General features: G+C 34.4%; 1 protein-coding gene across 11 annotated transcripts in view; it reads right to left on the bottom strand.

Moving 5' to 3' along the window:
* Positions 1–301: 301 nt before the first annotated feature.
* Positions 302–23,328, bottom strand: part of PRRC2C (proline rich coiled-coil 2C) — a 97,506-nt gene continuing 74,479 nt past the window's right edge. For 4 of the 11 annotated variants that reach the window (XM_077156952.1, XM_077156953.1, XM_077156951.1 and 1 more), the window contains exons 21-35: positions 21,367–21,555; positions 21,017–21,268; positions 20,337–20,429; positions 17,330–17,431; positions 14,429–14,630; positions 12,392–12,595; positions 11,018–11,130; positions 10,535–10,671; positions 9,620–9,851; positions 9,255–9,377; positions 7,836–8,054; positions 5,800–5,903; positions 5,283–5,409; positions 4,184–4,420; positions 302–2,197 (exon numbers count right to left, since the gene is read on the bottom strand). In XM_077156952.1, the coding sequence (XP_077013067.1) occupies positions 1,940–2,197; positions 4,184–4,420; positions 5,283–5,409; positions 5,800–5,903; positions 7,836–8,054; positions 9,255–9,377; positions 9,620–9,851; positions 10,535–10,671; positions 11,018–11,130; positions 12,392–12,595; positions 14,429–14,630; positions 17,330–17,431; positions 20,337–20,429; positions 21,017–21,268; positions 21,367–21,555 (2,592 nt within the window). In that variant the 3' untranslated portion in view covers positions 302–1,939. Of the gene's footprint in view, positions 2,198–2,636; positions 2,690–4,183; positions 4,421–5,282; positions 5,410–5,799; positions 5,904–7,835; positions 8,055–9,254; positions 9,378–9,619; positions 9,852–10,534; positions 10,672–11,017; positions 11,131–12,391; positions 12,596–14,428; positions 14,631–17,329; positions 17,432–20,336; positions 20,430–21,016; positions 21,269–21,366; positions 21,556–23,328 lie in introns of all 11 variants that reach the window. The other 7 variants (XM_077156954.1, XM_077156956.1, XM_077156957.1 and 4 more) reach the window with 6 other exon arrangements.

Below are 23,328 nucleotides of genomic sequence, written 5' to 3'. Positions count from 1 at the left end.
TTCCCAGAAGAATGGTGAAACTGTTTTCTAGTAAGCACTTTGCATCATCAAAAACGACTTCTCCCTTCCTCCTTGATTGTTTTCATACGGGTATGGCCAATCCAAGAATAGGGACCATAACTGTTATCCCCTATGACAAGACTTGCTTTGACCAATTTTATTTTAGAGTTTTTGAAAGTGAGAAACCAAGTCTTTTGGATAATAATCTCCTCCTTGAACATAATGTACCTCTGGTTACTATTTTTGGCCTATGACAGACTTTCTTATTTCAGATTTTAGGAATGTATTAGAGGCTCCAGGGTTCATTATTTAGAGAATACTTTATTAGTTTCTGTAATCAAACCCATGTAGATAAGACCTTACATATTTAATATGGTGCATTACCCCTGTACAAATGGAAAAAAATTAAGTTTAACATTTCTAGACCAATATGGCTGTTAATTTCTGTACAATGCCAACTCAACACGGTACAACTGGGATACTTTTTCCAAAGTTGACAGCACAGCTAAAGTTTCCAAAAATTCAAATTATATATATATATGTATATATATATATATTTATATAAAAAGACCAATAGCAGTATGTTATGCATCAATAGCAGCAACAGCTTTTCCAGGTTCTGCAGTCATCTGAACAAAATTATAGAGACATCCAGCACACTCCATTAAAAAAAAAAAGTAAAAAAACCCAAAAATCCCAGAAAACAGCAAGTTCTATTACTGTTATGGTACCTGGCACCATTAGCTTCTTTTATTAGCTTCTCAATCATCATCTGGAAAGAAAAAAATTCTAGAATAACATCATTAAAAACAGGTCTGATATAGCACGGTCACTACTACGTATCATAAAGCAGGTACAAGATATTTTACATTCACAGAGGTATGATACAGTATTGTCCTACATCTATAATACTATAGGATATAATTAAAAAGGCATTATTTGAGACTTGATTCTACTTTTCCAACAGAGGGCCCAAAGGCTGGTGTGACACAGCTCTGGTGAAGAAATGCACCTTCTTAGAAAGGAATTTCTTTAATTAGCAGTACAGTTCTAAGGACATTGCTCTTCATGAACATCAGCTAAAAACCGTTCTGAAAAAAAAAATTGATTCATACAAAGATGAGAGAGTGGAGCAAGCAGGACTCAACCTAACTAGTATTCTGCCAAATCTGTCATGTTTGAATGGTGAGAGCTCCATGGAAGAAAGGATAGGCCAAGTAGCAATTCAAAGCTTCGGGCCACAATCAAAACAGCATTTCAAACAGAAGCAGTAGCCAAACTGCCCATTTGGAGATATTCGAGGATGCTGACATCAATATTTAATCATCTGCTCACTCATCCAGGAAGAAGGGGAGATCAGTCATTGTACTTTGATTGTGTTCAACTCAATCACCATGTTAAAAAAACAGCAAGCTGCCATAATAAAAAATAAGGCTCCTCTATCCAGCACCAGTTATCTTCAGTTCTTCACCATCAAGCCTACAAATGCTATAACCACATCCAAAGAACATAAGAGAGCAAAGAAACCAAATCTGATGTATCAGCTGGGACTACCAAACTGTTTAGGCTGAGCTATTTCTCTGCAGTTACTTTCCTCGTATTCTCGTGTTTTCATCTAACCATAAGGATTTGAGTTCTAAATTATATGCACTCAAGGAATGTGTGCATATATTTGTATATAAGTTCTGATTGAAGATGTGTGGTCATCGACGGAGAGTATGTTATACAGTAGGTGAAAGCTTGCAAAGCCTTGTTTTTACTGGTGCAGCAGCTACGTGTCAGTGTAAATTGCTCCAATGTCTCTTGTGCATCTCCAAGCTCTGGACAGAATAATGTCACAGACCATTTTACACCTTTGGCTACTGGCATTATCTGACTTCATTCTCCCTCTTCCCTCCCTAGCCCCAACTCCCAATCCCCTGCAATAAATGACAGCCTTTTAAGATTTTGTTTCTTCAGTTTTGATCGCCTGAGGTTTGATTGGTCCAGTTCTAACAGGTTTGGTGGCTATGGTGGGTGCAGGGGGTGGCTTTTCTTCTACTTTCTCCTGACAGACAGCAGGAGGGTCAGTCAGTGTTTCAGGAGGTTTACTTGAATCACTGTCCACTTTCTGGGCTTTGCCTCCTATCTGTTTGTTCTGTTGCTGTTCAGAGAAGAACCGTTGCGTGGACTGAAGAACCTCTGCTCTCTGTTTAGCCTTAAAAAATGAGAAAAAGCAACTGAAAATGCTGCAGAATTACCAAAGCCTGTCAATCAATCTCAATTCAAATTCTTTTACCAATCACAAATCAGTTATTGATTGGTTTGGCCCAAACCAAAAGTACCTCATTGATCTTTCAACTTTTAATGCATGGGTTTCTTCCTATCTTTGAAAAACATTCCATGTGATTTATTTATTTTTACATTTGAAACAACAGGACCACCTCCCACCATCTTTTCAAAGATTACCATCTTATAGAATAATAGACTTTGCTGCTAGTTTGTATTTTTTTCTAGAACAAAGCTTACTGTTATCAAATTTTATTTAGGGAGCCTGCTTGCAAATTTGAAAACATATAGGAAATACTTAAAACTTCTAGTTATCAATACTTGGTCTACAATAAAATGAAAAGGAAGCACTTATATTGTGGCATTACCAACACCTAGGACCAAATGTCTTGTGGCTGAGTCCTCTTCCCACAGCTCTCTTCTGCAGGGGAAGAGCATCAGAAATTAGTAACTACAACTTCACTAGATCACTAAGTTCTGATAGCTCCTACCACAATCTGAGCTGGTAAAATAAATAATTTCTCAGTTTTACTAAGTGTCCCAAAGAACATACTTACGCCAATCTGTAAATTATACCACTGTAACATACACAATTAAAACTTATGTTTCTATACTTCTTGCATATAATAAATACTCTTCAGGTTCTACAGGTAAACCTGTACTAGCCAAAGATCTGAAGCAATTTTCAATAAATTTGTACCCTCCCCCACTACAAAGTTCTAATGTCATTTTCAAGACAGGGCTATGTAAAACTCAAGTGCCAAGGAGCCAAGGATAGAACTGGAAACCAAGGCCAAATAGTTTCCAAAGATTTCTACACGTAACAATATTGTCAGTGGTAATTAGCAGATCAAGTCCTGGCCACACAGCCTTAATACAGGTGGATAATGTCTAACAACAGTTTTACTGCAGGGTAATCTTTATACGTGATATAACTCAGGATCAGAAACACAAGGGGATATGAACCCAGAAAGAAATTTTAATCAGACAACAAAATTTTCTATTAGGATTATCAAACAAGTTTCTAATTCAAAGTAAAGGATTTCTATGGATATTTCTCTGTTGGAAAGCAGTAAGCGTTTCTTTGTTCTAGTCTGGCCTGATAAAGTGACAAAATAGGCAGTACTGCTAAGAAAGAAACTAATTCAGCTGCTGCACAGTCAGACAGGTAGTTTGTGCTATAAAAACCATCCCCACACAGACTCCTAGGCACTCTTCTACATTGGCAAACCTCACATTTATTAGTGCCTTTCATCATGAAGGATCCCAAAGTGCTTTTCTGAGTTCTTCATCTACAACTGCTCACACTCCATTGTGGAATATGCCATGTCAGGTGGCAGACAAAAAAACGGTATGAAAATAGTTTGAGAAGAAAACTGTATCTGGGTGACTCATGAGGGGGGTTAGAAAAATTGAGATAGGTAACATATCTTACCCATTCCAGAGTTTTGACATTAACAATGATTTATATCTTGAGTTTGGGGAGAGGGGAGGGGTAGAAGGGAAAAAAAGAAAGAAAAAAAAATGGGGGGGGAGAAAATCAATGAAGAGAAAAAAAAGAGAGAATGGGGAAGCCTATAATAACCCATATACTTTTTTGCGCTTCAAAAAAATACAGCGTTTAAACTCAGATCTCCCTCAATTATTACTCAGTAAGCAATTTGGCCAGAATTTAAAATAATACCTTGTTTGCTGACTACAGTTGCAAAAAAAAAAAAAAAAAAAAAGAGGGGGATGGGGAGGGGGTTGGGAATAGGGGAAAAAAAAAGGAAATAAAAAAGAATGAATAAAAATAGTCAGCCTGGTTAAGTCTAAGTCAATGAATGCCTGGATATATGGTTATGGGTCCAGAGGCATCGTAAGACATGGTTCAGCGACAGAATATTGCTCTGTTGGCTGTCAACACTGTACTAACCTTCATGTCTTGTTCAGCCTTCAACGCAGCCTGGGCCTGATTACCTCTGACTCCAGATAGTGATCCACAAGGACCCCTGGCTACATGTGGCAAACGAGCATGGCTCATGAGGCCTGTGGTCAGCGGAGGAGGCATCTGACTGGCCAGTGCCATTGGTGGCCTCTGAACAGGCGCTGGGAAGGTGTTAGTATGTGGGGCTCTTACCAATGGAGGGACCAGGTTAGGCTGAGAGAGAATCTGAGTGAAAAAAACAAAACATACAACATTGAACTGTTAAAAAAAAAAAATCGCCAACTAAACCAGGTTGGCTTATCCCAGAGTAAATTTGTGCCCAGTCTGCCAGTGCAAGGATGTGTATGGATTGTGCCATTCCATTAACAGGGACAAAGAACAAACAGGCCATGTTTGGAGAGTCTAACAGAAAAATTAGGCAAAGCATGCTATAGCACTTCACTTGGTTCTAGCATCTCAGCTGCAAATTCTAAAGGGGAACAGAAACACTATTGATTAGGGTATCTTAAAAAGATACAACCGCAGAAAAGGCACACACCTACACCAAACACAGAATAAAGATAATATGAATTTAATAAATAAGAGTTTTCTAAAGAACCAATTCTAGCTTGTGAGAGTTATCAATGTTAACAGTCTTTAACAGAATTAATATGGTTACCAAAGAGAAGAGAAGCCAACATTTTTTACACGTGTATTAGAATCTTTTAGAAATTTTACCTCAAATGCACTTGATACTTTTAAATGAAACCTAGAAAACTTCAAGCACTGGGACCCTTCTCTGAAAAGTCAACTTCTTAAAAAAGATAAAAGGACAGGACTAAAATGAAATATCAGAGCTGTGTGGGGAATCTCAACTATTTATAGTGTCTGCTTTAGAACTATACAATTACTACCTGTGTCTATCAGTACAAATTGCCAAGAACATATTAGAATGTCATGAATTTACTGTTAAGTCAAAAACTTTTTTTCACTGAAAACTGTGCTTCTAGAATGATTAACATATGGCAAGATTTATGATCAGAGATTTTTTAGCTGGTAGCAATCACTTGCACATAAGTAATACTCATTCTCACTTATACTGGCCCACCTGGGGTGCAAACTGTGTAGGAAATGGTTGTGTCATTCTCACAGTGGCAGGGGCTGACTGGAATTGCTTCTGATAGACAATGCTGTTCATTTTGCTGGACTGGCTGTTCGGACTTGTGGAAGTAGCCCTTGGAAAGAAGCCATTGCTGGTCAGTACAGTAGTGCCAAGTAAATAATGCTGCTAGCTTCTTACAAACATTGCTCTAACACTTGGAACTGATGAAAATTCATCAAGATGAATTACCAAATATTATGGTAGTAGTGAGACAATAGAAGGGCATAGGTGAGAAAAGATACTAGAGGTAAATTTGCTCTCTAATAGAAGAATTTTTCATAAAATATAGTACTAAATTACATTCTCAATAATTTAAAAACTTAACATCTTAGATAAAACTATCAGAATGTCTTGTTAACTTCTTTAGTGTTTACACAGGACCGGGGACTTATTAAGTAGATAACAAACAAATGGTGATTTAATTATTTTGATATCGGCAAGCAAATTTAAATGCCCATTTTACCGGAAGGGACTAGATGTTGGCGTGGTGCTTCTACCACTGATTGGAGGTGTCCCTGGTTTTATATCAATGCTACTTCCAAAGGCTTTTAGTTCCATTTCGGACATCTGAGAAAAAGCATAAAAAATAAATGTAAGATTTTTAAAATTCCATAAGCTGAGTGCAGTGCAGTGCTTTTTTTTTTAATTAATTTTTTTTTAAATACCAAAAAACACCAAACAAACGCTAACATTCATAACTTTTGATCTTTCCATTCTACATATATAATCAGTAATTCACAATATCATCACATAGTTGCATATTCATCATCATGATCATTTCTTGGAACATTTCTATCAATTCAGAAAAAAATTCATACATACCATACCCCCACCCCTCCCCCTCACTGATCACCAGCATTTCAATCTAAATTTATTTTAATATTTGTTCACCCTATTATTCATCTTTATTCCATATGTTTTACTCCTCTGTTGACAAGGTAGAAAAAAGGAGCATCAGACACAAGGTTTTCACAATCGCACAGTCATGTTGTGAAAGCTCTATCATTATAAAATCATCTTCAAGAAACATGGGTACTGGAGCACAGCTCCACATTTTCAGGCAGTTCCCTCCAGCCTCTCCACTACAACTAAAGTAACAAGGTGATATCTATTTAATGCATAAGAATAACCTCTTGACTCTGTTTGGAATCTCTCAGCCACTGACACTTTATTTTGTCTCATTTCACTCTTTCCCCTTTTGGTCAAGAGGGTATTCTCAATTCCCTGATGCTGAGTCTCAGCTCATTCTGGGGGTTTTCTCAATCCCTTGATGCTGAGTCTCAGCTCATTCCAGGATTTCTGTCCCACGTTGCCAGGAAGGTCCACGCCCCTGGGAGTCATGTGCCACATAGGCAGGGGGAGGGTGGTGAGTTTGCTTGTTGTGTTGGCTGGAGGGAGAGGCCACATCTGAGCAACGAAAGAGGTTCTCTTGGGGGTGACTCTTAGGCCTAATTTTAAGTAGGCTTGACCTATTCTTTGTGGGGTTAAGTTTCATATGAGCAAACCCCAAGATTGGGGGGTCAGCCTATAGCTTTGGTTGTCTACACACTGCCTGTGAGAATATCAAGATTTCAATTTGGGGAAGCTGAATTTTCCCCCTTTCTCACCATTCCCCGAACAGAACTTTGCAAATACTTTTTTTATTTACTGTTCAAATCACTCTGGGATTTATCGGGGAATCACTCTGGACAAACCAACAAAATCTGATGTGCTACTCAAGGTTCCATGTACTTATGGTGTTCAATTAAGCTGTCTACATAAGTTATATCAGGAAATGCACTAGTCAAAATATAAATTTTGTACCAAATAAACACTTTTTGCTTTAGTCTCACACATAAGTTAAAATTTTAAAATATTAATTACCATCTATTTTCAGCACCGTGCAGTAATGACATTCCTTTGTTCTTCCTCATGCAAAAACAGTTTCTAAATTTGTACATTTAGTCACTATCATTATATACTCCAGGCATTCCTAGATTATACCATCTCAGTTTTTATCATCTATCTTTCTTTCTGATTTCATTTGTGCCCCCAGCCCTCCTCCCTCTATCATTCTCACATTTAGCTTCATTCAGTGTTTTAACATAATATTACAGTTAGGTAGTATTGTGCTGTCCATTTCTGAGTTTTCACATTCAGTCCTGTTGAGTTCGGTGTTTTTTAACATCCTAAACAGAAAGCTTAATCTAGCAAAGGGCAAATAATCTTTAGTATAAAAAGCCCAGAATTAAGGTTCAAGTACCATGGAAATATCAGGCCAAATTTGTGGCTTAATCTGAGGCTATGGGAATCTAATTCTTATACAAAATTTATGAATTCTTTGTTATTAGATAAAAATCAGAGGGTGCCAAACATATTAAAAACAAATTAATAAGTATATTGGGTTTAATATACCATGGAGGGTGACTGATATTATCTTTGTAGAATATACCCCATGCATTTATCTGAACTTATGACCTTAAATTCTCAAACAAATTATGTAAATTCCTCTTTACTTACTTTTCCTGTGGTTGTGATCATGCTATGCTGGGTTCCAGCAGGGATTAATCCCCTGAAAGGCTGGCTTACTTGTGCAGGACGACTCAGGCTCTGGGCCTGAGCCTGTGGGGTGGTATGCTGTAATGGGGGCTGAAGAGTCTGAGGCAAAGCAATCAGAGGTTGCCCCGTAGATCCAAAATTAGGCAAGGAAAGCTGAGATGCTGGCAAAGGTACTGTCACCTAGAAAATAAGTGAACAAAAACCTCAGCAATTTGCTTATACCTCTTCTATACACATCCATATATATATATATCATATATATATGTATATCATATATATATCCATACAAGTCGAATATTTTTGTGTAAGATTTAAAAAAATAAAATGTCAAACTACTAAATTATTCCACATCCAATCTTTTGCTTATTGACTTTCCATTCTTTTACTTAAAAGAGCAACAACAGATACATAGAGCGATGAAATTACACAACTGAAAAAATTATGACTGTTTTGAGTTAATACACAATACATGTCAATTAACCACAAAATACAACAAAATTATGAGGATAGAATTTAGGCAGTCAAAATTTCTCAAATAGCCGGGCTTAATCAGCTCTGATAAGAAGAAAAGAAACTCCCAGTTTTCATACAAGCAAAGTATTTAATTTGAAGGTCAATAAGATACGTTTATGAATTTTATCCCCTAAAATAAAATAGCAACCAAAAATATTTGAGAAAAATGACTATTGGCTTGCCTCTCCTCCAGCTCTCCACCAACTTTTAAAGGGTAAGCTGATTAATGATATTCCTAGAGGAGATAGTACTTCAAAAAACAAACTTTTCATTGACAATTATTATATTCATATACTTAAAAAGGTATTTGTCATTTATAGTCTGCCATATTTTGCTACACTCATGTAACAGTATAATATGTTATATGTAAACGTTTCTAACAGTCTTTAGAGGCTTCCATCTATGCCTAGTACCAATGGGTAAACCATCTATCACAGTTACATGTAACTATATTTTCAGGACAATGATTTTCAAACTTTTCTATTCATGGAGTCCTGTGTTAAAATGAACTTATTGGGTGGGCCACTGTGGCTCAGCAAGCAGAGTTCTTGCCTGCCATGCTGAAGACCTGGGATTTGATTCCTGGTGCCTGCCCATGTAAAAAAAAAAAAAAAAAAAATGTAAAAAGCAGAATTGTTTCAAATTTAGGTAGGGAGAAGGGTGCTAATGGGATGAAGCACCTTCTATTCCCAGTGGCTCCCACACCCCACCCCACCCCTGCCCTCCCCAAGGAATTCCTAGGACACCTCAGAGAATGGTTTGAAGATAACTGCACTATGGTTGTTTCTATCTTGGTTCTATTTAAATTCCCCAACAATAACAAAAGCAATTCAAAAAAAAAAAAGAAAGAAAATTGAGGAAATTTACCATGCCATAGTTTACCTGCTGGAGAGCACTTGGTGACTGGGCAGTGTTATAAAAATTTGTCTGACCAGGCTGTTGTACTTGTCCAGAATAAAGATTTGAAGCCTGGGTGAGATTTGCTCTAGCCTAGAAAGAAATAGCAGTAAAAATGAAAACAAAAACAAAAACAAAAAACCCTGCCAATTTAGGAATCAAGGTTATGACTTCAAAGCAAGCTCTAAAAATTGTTAGTATTAGAAACCAAGGAAAGATCTTTGTTTTGTTTTTTTCATTTTGTCTTTTAACATTTTTTCTCTAAAAAATATTTCTTAAAGTAATCTGTAGCATAGGAATACAAGGACAGTACATGATTCTAGCTCCTGCCTTACCTGGAGAAGATGAGTGTCAATTAGCTGGGAACCTCCTAGTCCTGATGCCTGACCCAGCTGATGCTCATACAAGATAGGAATAGGTTGAGTATTTGAAGTTTGTTGAAAGGCCAGACCCGGCTGTGCCTTGGCAAGTTCCTGGTGTTGGACAGCTGGAAAGTTGTGGATGGCTGTGCCAGAAAGGACCACAGATGGCTGGGATAGACTGCTTTGCATAAAGGCTGGTTGAGATCTACATAAATATCAAAGAGAAAAAGCTTGTATAATTACACATGGGATTAGGAAATTTTAGGAACAAGTATCTCAAATGGCCAGCTACTCTAGCATAGAAATAAAGAGACAGAGAATACAGACTGTGTCTAACATAACTTGTTAGATCCCTAGTATGAGTGAAGTCCCACATGTAGAAGTTCTGGAAAAAGTTTGCTCTCCCCAGGGAACTGATATGTTTTTTCCTTTTGAACAACAAGAATGATTGTCATTTCATGTGTTCACTAGCAAGCTCAAAACCAAATCTGTTTCTCTTTGGTATTGACATTTTATTCAAATTTATAGCATCAATTTATACCACATCTCAACTCTCATACAAAGGGGACTTAGATTTATAGTCATTAGTAGCCAGATAGCATGTAAACTTTCATATCCTTTGGCAGCTATGCTCTGAGAATTCTAATTGCTATGGGATTGTTGTTGCCCTCTTCTTCAGGAAGCGTTGAAATCTTTGTTCAATAAAAGTTAGTTGACATTACCAGAGGCCAAGGTTTATAATATATAATCAACATACTAAATTATTTCATGTAATTTATAACAGGATCCTTCTAGCTTTGTTGCAGGAAAGAATAGGAAAGACTATGCAAGGAGTCTGAGTAATTACACTATTTTTAATATTATTAAAAGTAATTTTAAACCATTTACCTATAAGGTTGAAGTGAAGAACTGAATAATTCCTGAGCTTGGGAAACAGCAGGCCCAGCCCCCAAACTCAGCTGAGCCTGATGCTGACCTTGCAGTGGTGCATAAATAGGGATTGGAATCTGCTGAACTGAAGTTGGCTGCAATGAAAAAATAAATATGTATACAAACATATTATATATGAAACCATACATACAAAATACAACTCTAGGGAAAACAGAACTTTGGGATATAAGAACATAAGTTAATGCCATGTATCAGCTCCCCTTTAATTTAAATTTTCCTTTCAACCCATTCACTTGTTTTATATTGTTAACTATTAAGCTTTGGTAAATTTGGGAAAAATACCATAACATGTTATGGTAGTCAAGGTTAATTTAAGATAATACCTTCAGAGAGCCTATTATTTGTAATCCAAGATGACTATTACAATCATAAAAAATGCCAAGAAACAAATATAGAATGGAACAAGTCTTTGATATTTACCTGAGAAAGACCTGGTTGAAAGCCTTGTTGCTGAGCCAAGGATGGTGGAGCCAGCCGTGCATGCTGAGTATTGAATAAATGACTTGTGTCCATATAAAAAGCTGGGATTTGAGCTACAAGCCCCCAGGAAAAACAAGTAATAATAATTTCTAAATTTTAGAATTTCCAAATAGTAAATACAAATCAAGATTTATAGCAGATTTTTAGTTGAGTGAAAATTAATACAACTATGGGAAAAACTAAAAATGAGAAAAAATGCAAAACTTCTAGTAGACAGGTACGTATATGGCAAGCAGAAACAATGTAAATCTAGTACTTGTAAAAGGATGGGAAAACAGGAAACTCTCATATAATGCATTGGGGTACAAACTGATAAAACTTCACACTGTCTATTAAAATTGAAACCAACTAACCCACTGAAACAGTAAAACCATTCCAATTTTTAAATTTACCTACTAGAATTTGCTAAAGTATTTCAAAAGAATTGATATTTAAGAATAAAAAGTTTGGTATGGATTTGTCCAGATTCCTTTTTATATGTTTTATCTATACCATTTTGCAACAATATATACAATATACTGTTTTGCTGTGTTTTCTTTCATCTTTTTTAAAAATGATGGGAACACGGAGGGGTAGGTTCAGTGGGACATGGGAAGGGGCTCTTGCTAGTGCACTGGGTATGCACACTAAAATTTTTCCAAGAGACTTTTCAAAAAAGAACCATGCCAATTTATATGCTCACCAGTAATGTATTTTAGGAGCCTATTAATAAATCCAATATAAAAGATACTAGATATTATCAATCTTCTTAATATTTTCGAAATTGAAAGGCAAAAATGTCCTCTTATTCTTTACTTTGAATCTGTATCATTATTTTTCAAAAGCTTATGGACCATTTAATTTAAATAAAATGAAATTGTGATATTCAGTAGCGCAAGTTCTCTACCCCTATTACATAAGTTTTCTTGTTATTCTTATCCTCTATTTCTTCTTTGTTATTCTTATATTTATTCTTCCATGTAAGTTTTTTCTTAATTTTTATTTTGTCCTTCATATAAGTTTTATTATCAATTTTTCAAGCTTTGGTAATTTGACTGGAATTGCATTAATACATAACTTATTTTGCAAATTATTAGACACTAATTTGTCAATATATATATCACATATATGTAAGAAACAACTCCCAGGGGCCCCAGAATGCTTATGAAGGAGATAAAGCATTCAATTTCATAAAAGTACAAATCTGCAAAGCAGACCAAAAACAAACTTAAAAGGTTAACAAAATGAGAGGAAAAAAAAACAAAAACAAAAAACCCAAGCATTTAAAAAATCCCCATTTCTTAAATTCCTAATATTAAATTCTAAAAATATTACCTGCTGCAGACTGAGACACATAGACTTGTGGACTCTGTTGCTGCTGGGCAATAAGGGAAGGCATACAGCTTAATTGTGAAAAATGACTTGCAGAAGGCAGGCTATTTGTCTGTAACTGTTGGGGTTTCACTTTACAAATATTAGGAGGATCTGATGTAGTTGTAGATTTTGTGCTCAAAGAAGAAGTAGTGTAAGTGCCAGCTCCTAAGTTTTGGGGAGGGATAAAATAAGAGGAAAATACAGCATATTTACAAGTGCCACTGTTGCTCACAGTAAAATTCAATATTTTACCCACTAAAGGCAAGGCAGGGATAACAAAATTCACTTACACATTCCTATTGCACATTAGGAATAATTATGTATTTAAATGGACCTTGAGAGCTCACAATTGCTCCTAAAAGTCATATAAACTGTAGGGTTAGATATTTTTGTCTTCTGCAAAAACTGGTATATGGTAACATCTTTTAAAAAAACAAAACAAACTACTTAACAAATAGAATTTTGAAACTTAGATCTTGAAGGGTCAATTAGTTCAAATTATTGAGCTATACTGAATGTAACAATTAAAAGTGAGATATAGTTATTATTATCTTTAGCACTTTGCTCTCAGATTTTGTTCTATGAGAAAGAGGACCAAGATCCAAGATGGCTATTTTTTTTTTTGGCTAAGTCTCTACCAGTAGGATGACTGGGCAAGAATGCCCAGCGGGAGAGAGTTAGAGAAATCTAGTCCTGGTAGAAAAGAGGTAGATAGGAAGAACTAAGAACCTTCCTAGTCCCTTCATTTCCTAATCATCCTACCACACTCTATTTCCTTTACAGGCCTTCACCCAAGCAGATTCATGTCCAAATTAGAAAAATAAAAATTACCAGTAAGCATAAGTGGAGATACCTTTGCAAATGGGTGGAGGGACATGCTTGGAAAAGTTTTGAAGAAGAGAGAAATACAGTTGGAAGAGTTTTCTAAAGGAGTGCTGTTTAATTTAAAATTCCAATTTGTAACATATAATCTCTGGGTATGTCTTAAGACATCATTCTGATTTCAGATAATATAAAAGTAACCGTAGCACAACAACACAAAGACCAGATTTTTCTGGCACTTAAAAATAGCACAGTATGCCAAAATACTGAAAATAAAAAACAAAAACAGTATTGCAATCACTAAATAAGAACTAGTCAAAGGGAGTAAATTAAGTGCTGCAAATATTTTGTATCTGTTGGAAAGGAGCTTCCCACTGCTTTGGAAACATTAGAGAACTACTTCATTTGACAATACTTGGAAAACAGATTAAAATTTCCTTTTTCAACAGTAGAAACATGATTGCACATACGGTAAAAGGGTGCATGTTGCTAGAGGCAAAAGATTAGAAATAAACAATCACTGTGAATCTCTAAGAATTTAAAGTCCCCAAATGAATATAATTGAATGAAAGGATTACAAACAAGTGAAAATTTAGGGAAAAAAAATTCTAACGTAGGGGTGCCAATGGAGTCTACTTAAAAACAAAACCAATGGATTCTATCTAGTCAAATAATGAAGGGTGGAAATTCTCTACCCATAACTCTTAACCAGAAAATATATATGTTACCCCAATATATTTAGTCCAATAACTCCTTCAAATGAGATACAGATTGCAAAAAATTTAAAAGCTGTGTGATTCTGTTATTTCTGACCTGGTCTAATTACTTTAACAGGGTAAAAAATGACCATCAAAAAGTGATCAAAATTACAGAAAAACTTAGAGGAAAGAGAAATTTTTTTTCCCACCAATTACTCACTAGTATCTATAATTTTGGTGAGGAGATCTAGCAAAGTCTGTTTTGTAACATCAATAAATATTTACCAAACTAAAATTGGTAGTGGTTTAAGAAGAGGGAAGAAGAGCGGAAAGATGCTAAAAAGGAGCATGATTATCTCATGTGCAATCTTACATCTTTTGTAAATAAAACCTTTTGGGGTGATGGTAAAAAGGAGAGTATTATAAGAAATTTTAAATAATTCAAAATATTAAATAGAAAGGTACAAAAAACTTCTACCTGATAGTGATGTTGTAGGAGTCACTGAAGCAACAGGAATCTGAGGCATTGATGCACTTGAGAATGAATTGTAATTAGCAGTGCATGGCCCACTGCCACTACTACTGACTCCACTTGCAATTGGAGGGGCTGTGGAAGTTACTGGGGATCCCTTTTCCCTTAAGGTTGGAGAATTCTCCCATGCCTTGCGTGCAGACTCCATCTGTAATAAAATGGACATTTTTTTAAAGCAAAAAAAAAAATCAATATGGTAACAAAGAATATGTCTTATAAAATCATACACACATACAAGTGTGTGCATATATATAAATGTACCTATATTTTTATATTAAAATATTTTTTTATTAAAAATTTATTTTTATTAAAAAAAACAAAAGATTAAGATTCCAGGGCTCTTCAATCCTCTCACATTCTACTTTATCTTTGCACTTTTTTTTTTTTTTTTTTTTACATAGGCAGGCACCAGGAATCAAACCCAGGTCTCTCCAGCACGGCAGGTGAGAACTCTGCTTGCTGAGCCACTGTGGCCTGCCCTATCTCTAAATTGTTACTCAAACTGGGGTTGGTGGTGGGTGGTGGCATTGATCATATGTCTACAGAGCTTGTTGGTGGCTTTCAGCTCCTGTATGATATAAATATGAACAGGTGAATAAGGAAAGAGAACTGCATATACCATGCCCTGTAAGGAACGATTTGAGGCTCTGCTTCTAGTAGGAAAGGCCCTCGGAAAATTTGTCTTTCCTTTTAAGCTAATGCTTCTCAAATGGCATTCAAATGGTAATCAAGATAAAAATGGAAATATCTGGAAATCTTTATTTATAGCAAATTTTTGGATATAGTAAAATATTCTGATTACCAAACATCCTGAAGCTACTTGAACAGGAAGGGAACAGATAAAATGAAGACTTTTTATCATTTACTTTTTATGAGTAACATTTTTAATGCTATTGTTAGGAAGCAAAGCTTTTTCAGAACTGAATAAAATACTAACTTCTAAAATTTTAACCTTATTGTAATAGCATGAATTTGAGAAATACTACCTATTTCATCCTGACTTCCTTCTAACCACATGCTAAACATAATTTAGTCTTTCCTTCATGTCTAATGTCATCACTGTAAATTCAAAATAGAGGACACTTTTATGTTTCCTTGTTTCTTTTTCTCACACTCTGTTGATTTTGAAGGTGATTTCTTTAAAAAATAAAAGTTTTGGGGTAAAAACAAACCAAGGAAGTTACCCATAATACAATTTGCTTGTACTATCTGAGACTTCAAGGTTTACAGAGTGATTTGATAGAGTACAATGTCTTTAAAACCAGCTTTGTTGTTGAACTGAAAACACATGAACTACTAAAATCATAGCTAACCAATATAGCATAATATATAGGCCACAAGCATTTGGCTTAATTTCTTAAACAGCAAGAAAATTGAAGTTTCTATTTTTGGAAATTTAAGGAAGCTAAAAAGTATAATTACTTTATTATTCTTCCCTTGGCAAAATATACTGCCAATAATGTCCATATAAGAAAACTTTACCGTACTTTATATATTACCCAAATAGAGATGTCAGAAGTAGTAAATATAAAGAAACTACACAAAGATTTTAAGATAATGAAATTTAATTTAGATTTATTAATTCTAAATGTATATTATTTCTTCTAAGAGTGTTAAAACATGAGAGAAAGGTAAAGCTCTATAGGTTATTGAAGAATTAGAGAACAAAGATGACATTTTATTTGCTAATGTGAAATTAGCTTACTCCTTTGAATGGGATAAAGATAAACTGTATATTATAATACAAAATAAGGAACACAGATTGGGATAAACATTCAAACGGAAAACAACAAAAGCCAAATGGAGCTGGCAGTCAAGGATTACACAAAGCAGAGATTATTATCTTACAAAATTCTATAGTTTCAAACATATTTATTAAACTTCTTACAAAGAAGTTAGGAAGCAGAAGATAAATGATCAGGATGCTGTGGACTCAAACAGTAAGAGTCTAGAAATGAAAACTGGCCACATTGTAAAAACTTCTTAGCTCTCCCAGACCATCAAAAAGATTCACTGTCAACCAGCACAGTATCAGGAAACCCTGCTAAAAGAGAGGTTAAGTATTCGCCCAGATTCTAAAACTGAATGAACATCTTCAATGGGATAAATAAATGTACCTAAAAACATCTCCACTTGATTCCATGTCTGCATTTTTTAATACTAATTAATTCCAAGGTGAACAAAAGATTAAAAATACTCCCCGATATAACTCAAATGTAAAAAAAGCATCAATAAATAACAAGCTCAAAATTGTAAACGTAATTTATAATAAGGAGACAAAAAGGAAGCCTGTAGTTCTTCACATTAAAAAAAAAAATCATGTCTAAGATCTTTTATCCCTTATTCAAAAAAACAAAATTAAAATTAAATCAAAATTTCCTTATGTAGCTTATAAAGCATATTCATATTAAGTAATCACCTCTTCACAAAACAGTCTAATTTATAAAATGCATTCAGTTCAATTCTTATCATTATCAGCACTTTGGATTCAGGTAAAAACCATCAAATTCATGAAACATCAAGATAGTATTTTTTTTGGTCCAAAAATTAAGATCTCTAAAAGGAACTCAGCATAAACACAGGATATAAATAGGTGCTATCCTGTAATTTTAAGACAAAGTTCATAAGGATAGACATTAATTTAAATGCTAGTATATCAAGTCACTGCTAAATGGTGTTGAAGTTAATCAAATTTTAAGACATAAATTTGACATCACCCCATTTCCCCAACTTAGTACCACTGCTTATCATATCAAACTGGTAAAAACATCAAAAGAATACTGTTAACTTATGTCCCCCTGTATGCAATAATCAAGGACCCCTAGAGACGGATGTCATCACACATACCTTAAAGGTGAGGCTGAAAGTAGTGGGAGGAACTGAAGTTAGGCTGGAACTCTGTTGTATTGTCTCCCTCTTAGGGAGGGGAAGGGTGTTGGGCAGGGGCACCTGAAAAGGCAGGCAACACATATCACAATCTAAGTCTGCTACAAAAGCCCTATTATATGTAATGCTCACATACTCTAAGGGTATTGATTTTTAATCAGAGTCAATAGGAATATGTGATTACTTAGAATTATATTGTGTTTATGGCAATTAACAATTATGGACATCAGATAAAACTTTTGAAAAGAATTGCCATCTGCCTTTTTAAGTACAAGTCGACAGAAAAAGGGTCAGTCCCAAATGTAAGGTTTACACTTCAAAGGCCGTGCTTCTTGTATTTTAATGCCTGTATGAATCATCTGAGGATGTTGTTAAAATGCAGATTCTAATTCAGTTAAGTCTAGGGTGAGGCCTGAGATTCTGCATTTCAAACAAATATTTAGGTAATGTGGATACCACTGGTCCATGGACGGTACTCTGTGTAGCAAAGCTGTAAGGAATATAATTTCTATCATATAGAAGATATATAGGTTCTATCAGGAGCAGTTAACATGACTAAAACATTTTTAAAGATATTAATAACTTCTCTGTAAGAGTCAACTTTCTTGTAACTACATTCAAAAACAAAAATAATCTTGGGGGAAAGTATGATATATAGCCTCTACCTCATTACATTAAATTGTTTTGCTATAGTAATAAATGATTATGGCATATACTGCTAGAAATTTGGAAGTTATCAGAGACTCACTACTCATATCTCTTTTTCCCCTCTAATGTTTGACTTTGATGGTTCACTCTGTTGTTTAGGTAAAATGACTGGGATGCTTAGGTGTTTTAAGATAATCACTTTATGATACTATGATATCTAAAGGAGATATGTGACATTATGGACTACCTAGATTTTTTAATAAATGGAGATTTTTATAAATCTTTAAAGTTGCTGTGGTAGAATCACCAAAAACACCACGTACATGTGAGTCTTCAGAATAAACAAAACATTTGTAATATTACGTAACACTAACCAATAAATACCAATTAGGATTCTAAAAATGTATATTTAATAAGAGGAATAAACCTCTTTTAAGTATGATTTTCTAAAAGACAGAACTTCTATGTATAAAATGGAACCCCTAAACAGAGTAATGAAAGAGAACAATTCAAAAGACCTAAAAATTTTTCCCAAGTAGGACATTCGTTTTAACACTACAGTAATTAAGTTCAGAATCACCATCACACTTGGTACAAGAAAGCAACACTGATATTATTCCAAACTGATTTCCATTTATAACGTTCCTTGACTTCAACTCATCTTTTTGTTTTCAAATATACCCAGGATACACTGAAAATAATCTACTATTCACTATTCACCTATATATGCCAGGGTCTTTTTCTCTAAATGACACTAGCACACAAACTACAACAATAATCAGTCTTACAGATGACAAAGAAATGATTACAATTTTCATATGGATACTCTGAATGACTTAAGGGTCCTAGAATAATGATCTTTTCTTTCTTATTCTCATTTCATAAACTGTACTTTTAGAGGATAGTTTGGCAGAAAGTATCATATACTAACATCTTAGAAATATTCTTTCATTTTTTAAATGGAGAAAAGACACCACAATTAAAGTATAGTTAAACTTATCTGTTGAGACTTTACTTGTCCAATATTTGATTAGTTAAATAGTGACACCAGTACTTATTTCCTTCCTGAGTTTTCCAATGGGCCTACAAAAGGTATAGGAGGTTAAACAAAATTTAAACCATTCTCAAAAAGGTAGGGGGCAGAGGACATGTCACATGAAGTTATGTTTTATAGTATCCACCAATTGGAAAGATTCTATTACTCAAATCCTAGAGAACTCTTCTATCATCAAAAGAAGTGTGTGACTCACTCCTTTTCTTGAGCCCTATAGAAAGAGCCCTTTTAGATGGATAAAAATGTTGAATTGAGTGACCCCCTGATACCTATTACCGCTCTAAAATTCTAAATACTTGATGCTAGAGGGGACATGACTAGAAAGCATAGGAAACATAATTGTAACAAGATAAAACCAAGATATCTATAATCAAAATGAAACCACTCAAGCCCTTTGTGAGGGACCTTTCTGCAGGGCACATTTTTCAAAAGAATAATCAACATTTAAGTCTGATAGCTTTCTTACTGAGGGCTATATTTAAAAAAGAGAGAGAGAGAGAGCAGCTGTCCAAATTTCCACTATGCCTGCCTTCCCAAACAGGCTATGCAGTGAGCTCTAAAATACTCTTCTAAATTACACTGTGTAACCATGGCAGATTACCTGACTTTTCTGAGCTAATACCCTTCCCTCTGTCAGTCAGTGGTCTAGATAAAATGATGGACTGAACTGACTTTCAATACAATCTTGAGTTGTATTAAAATTTCTCTGGGAAACTGGCGTGATTTTCAACATGACTTAACATCACCTTCTTACAGAGCGTTTAAAAGTTTCTCAAAGTACTTATTCAAAGTACAAATTCAAAAAGAAATACCTGAATCTTTAGAAATATCTTGTCTTTTGAAGTCAGAAATACTTTGTCTTTTTGCTTTAAGTCAGTGAGGTTTCACTGCATTAAGAAAAGGTTTCATTTAAGAACAAAATCGCCAACCAACCAAAATGCTGAATTTGTAGAATGTCAGAACTAAGAACAAAAATTCTTACTAAAACCAGGTTAACAGGATGAGTACTTACGAAATCAAGCATAAGCACCACAAACCTTAATTTTAAATGGAAACACTGAAAACTTTTTTAAAAAGGAAAAGAAAAATAGAAAGGCCTTTACTTTTTTGCTAATTATAAAATAGTAATCCTATAAACAAATTTACTGCCAACTTTTTTCCTGATCAGAGTCTAATACTGGTCACAAGTACAAAATATGATGATATATAAGAAAACTATAATCAGGTACCAAACCAAACTCGTCATATCTCAGACCGATTACTTACATTATTAACCAAAGTATCTTCCATTTTCGTATTATTAGTAGCCACAGCATTAGGCAGAGAAGAAGAAGGCGTTGTATAGTCTGTTACAGACTCCTGTGGAGTAGTAATAGAAAAAAACACTTTTTGAATTGAATTAACGAATCCCTTTCTAATCACAATATAACAGTTGGCAAGTTGTTTTGGAAGAAAGTGGGAGGGGAGACTTTAAGACTGAACTTGCTCAAATCTTAATTTATCAGTCAACAGTGTGAATAAAAAACATGGACTTAGCAATGAAAAGATAACATTTCAACAGTTGCAGGGTCTTGTTCATTTTTTAAAAATATGCATTGCAGAGTTTGATAGTATCAAATATTTAGGTGTGGATGAGGTACTTTCCATACTCAATCTATAGCTTACTTTCTACTACTGAAAGTAGAAAGTCAGTCTGGATTACTGAAAGCTACTCAGTCTGGATTATTTAAGAGCAGAGAAAGTTTTCACAAAATGAAATAATTTACTAAAAGGAATTTCTTTAGTCACATTTGCACACAATGAAATAAAATCTTCTTGGTAGAAATAATAGTTCATAGTCTCAAAATTACATGCTTCAAGCAAAAAAAAAAAAGTATAGTGTTTTCCTCATCCACCTTACATATGGTTTGCAGCAAGTTAACTGGTAATTACCGTAAGCTGCTTACCTTTGCATTAGTGCCAAATTCTGCAGATGATACTGAGATCATTGTTCCTATTTCAGTAGACATTTCTGAAACCACTTTGGTTTCCTTTGTTGTGACAGGATCTGTGCTTCTGACTGTAGCAGAGCTTGGCTTCTCTTGTCCTTCTGGCTCCACCTGTTGGGCATCTTTTACTTTTCTATTTTTTAATGAACGCTCCTTTCCAATGGGACCAGGTTTATGTTCTTTGCTTTCTACTGGACTCAAATCTGGAAGCTAAATTCAATGTTTATGATAAGGATGTATCATGCTCAATGACAGTCATTAAAAATTAAACTCAATTTTAAGACTGATATTTTATGAATGATATTTACCTTCTGGGCTTTGATAGGTCCTGCTCGTGGCTGCTTCTGCCGTTGTTCTTTGGGTTCAGGTATTTTGTCGGTAGGTTTTTCCGAAAGAACAGGGACAACTTCATTTTCATTTCCATTTGAAGCTGGAGCACCAAACTGAATTGTATCAATTCCAATTTCAACTCCACTTTCTTGACCACTTTTTGCTCCCTAGTGAGAATATGTAAAAACTTGTTAACACAGCATCAAGAGTTAAAATTTGAATGATCAACAGGACTAGATACAAAAACTCAAAAATGGACAGCACAATAATACCTAATTGTAAAGTAATCATGTTAAAACACTGAATGAAGCTGCATCTGAGCTATAGGTTTTTGTTTTGTTTTGTGTTGTTTTGTTTTGATTTTACTATTATTACTTTTATTTTTTTCTCTATATTAACATTCTATATCTTTTTCGGTTATGTTGCTAGTTCTTCTAAACCAATGCAAATGTACTAAGAAATGATGATCATGCAGCTATGTGATGATGTTAAGAATTAATGATTGCATGTGTAGAATGGTATGATCTCTAAATGTTGGGTTAATTTCTTTTTTTCCGTTAATTAAAAAAAAAAAAAAAGAGAAGGGATAATTGGAGATGAAGGGATACAGACTGTACAACGGGACTGGATATAAAAACTCAGAAATGGACAGCACAATACTACCCAATTGTAATGCAATTATGTTAAAACACTGAATGAAGCTGCATGTGAGGTATAGGTTTTTTGTTTTTGTTTTTTTTGTTTTTTTTTCTTTCTATTATTGTTTTAATTCTTATTCTGTTGTCTTTTTATTTCTTTTTCTAAATCGATGCAAATGTACTAAGAAATGATGAATATGCAACTATGTGATGTTATTAAGAATTACTGATTGTACATGTACATTGAAATGATTTCTAATTGTTTTGTTAATTCTTTTTTTTAATTAATAAAAAAAAAATTTGAATGATTTATATGATACCATATACTTTAAAAAGTACAAAAGAAGGTTTGAAGCAAGCTACACATTGAGAATAACTGATAATGATTACATTTGTCCTGCCCCACCCCACCACTCCCTGCCTGGCTTGACCATTTTGAATCAGACACAATAGATAAAAATGAAAACTAGAATAAGAGCTGTTTTTAAAGTCTTGGCTCTTCTGAGTGTGATCATGAGAAAATCATAGTCTAGCCTCAAGTTGTTTTATCATTTAAGACAAATGTAACAACAACAAATACACAAAAACAAATACACAAAAACATCAACAGCAACAAACAAAAGAATGAATGAATGGATGAAAGAATGAATGAGGGGGAAGAGATATTGCAGTATCAAAAATAAAATGAAATTCAATACAAAAAAAATTCTTAGGTGTGATTTATACACACCTAAGAAATTTTTTCGCCAATGAAATGGCTATTTTTTTGTGCTAGGCACTATTCAGACACTAGTAATATAACTTGTGGAACTTGCATTCTAGTGGGTAGGAAAAATAAACAAATGAAAACCCAGGTAAGGAACAGACAAGAATTAAAATATGGTTAAGGGATAGATAACCACTTTAAGACTGGTAGAGAGAAAGCCCCTGAGGAACAGACACTGAAGCTAAATCTAAAAGAGAAGATCAGTAGAAAAGTGTTTTGGGCTGACAGAACACTTAATATAAAAACACAACTAAAAGCCAATTAGTTCTGCATGATTTTTTTTTTGTCAACTGTGAAAGCTATTAATTTTATATTCAAAACCAAATTGTTAAGAAACTACAGACAGTTAAATGAATATGAAAATAGACTGACATATTATGAATTAAAGAATGTTAAATAGTTCTGGGAAGAATATTACATCCTTTGCAACAGAAAGTATAAAATACAAATAACAAGAAAGAATAATGAAGTTTAGGTTACATTAAAATTCCATATTTACTGGGTGTATTTGGTGTAACTATCAGTTATAGCATAAA

The sequence above is a fragment of the Tamandua tetradactyla genome, chromosome 4 (genome assembly GCF_023851605.1).
Source record: "Tamandua tetradactyla isolate mTamTet1 chromosome 4, mTamTet1.pri, whole genome shotgun sequence".
Taxonomy (NCBI): domain Eukaryota; kingdom Metazoa; phylum Chordata; class Mammalia; order Pilosa; family Myrmecophagidae; genus Tamandua; species Tamandua tetradactyla.
The sequence above is the reverse complement of the archived record's forward strand: the minus strand, read 5'-3'. Positions and strand labels throughout refer to the sequence as shown.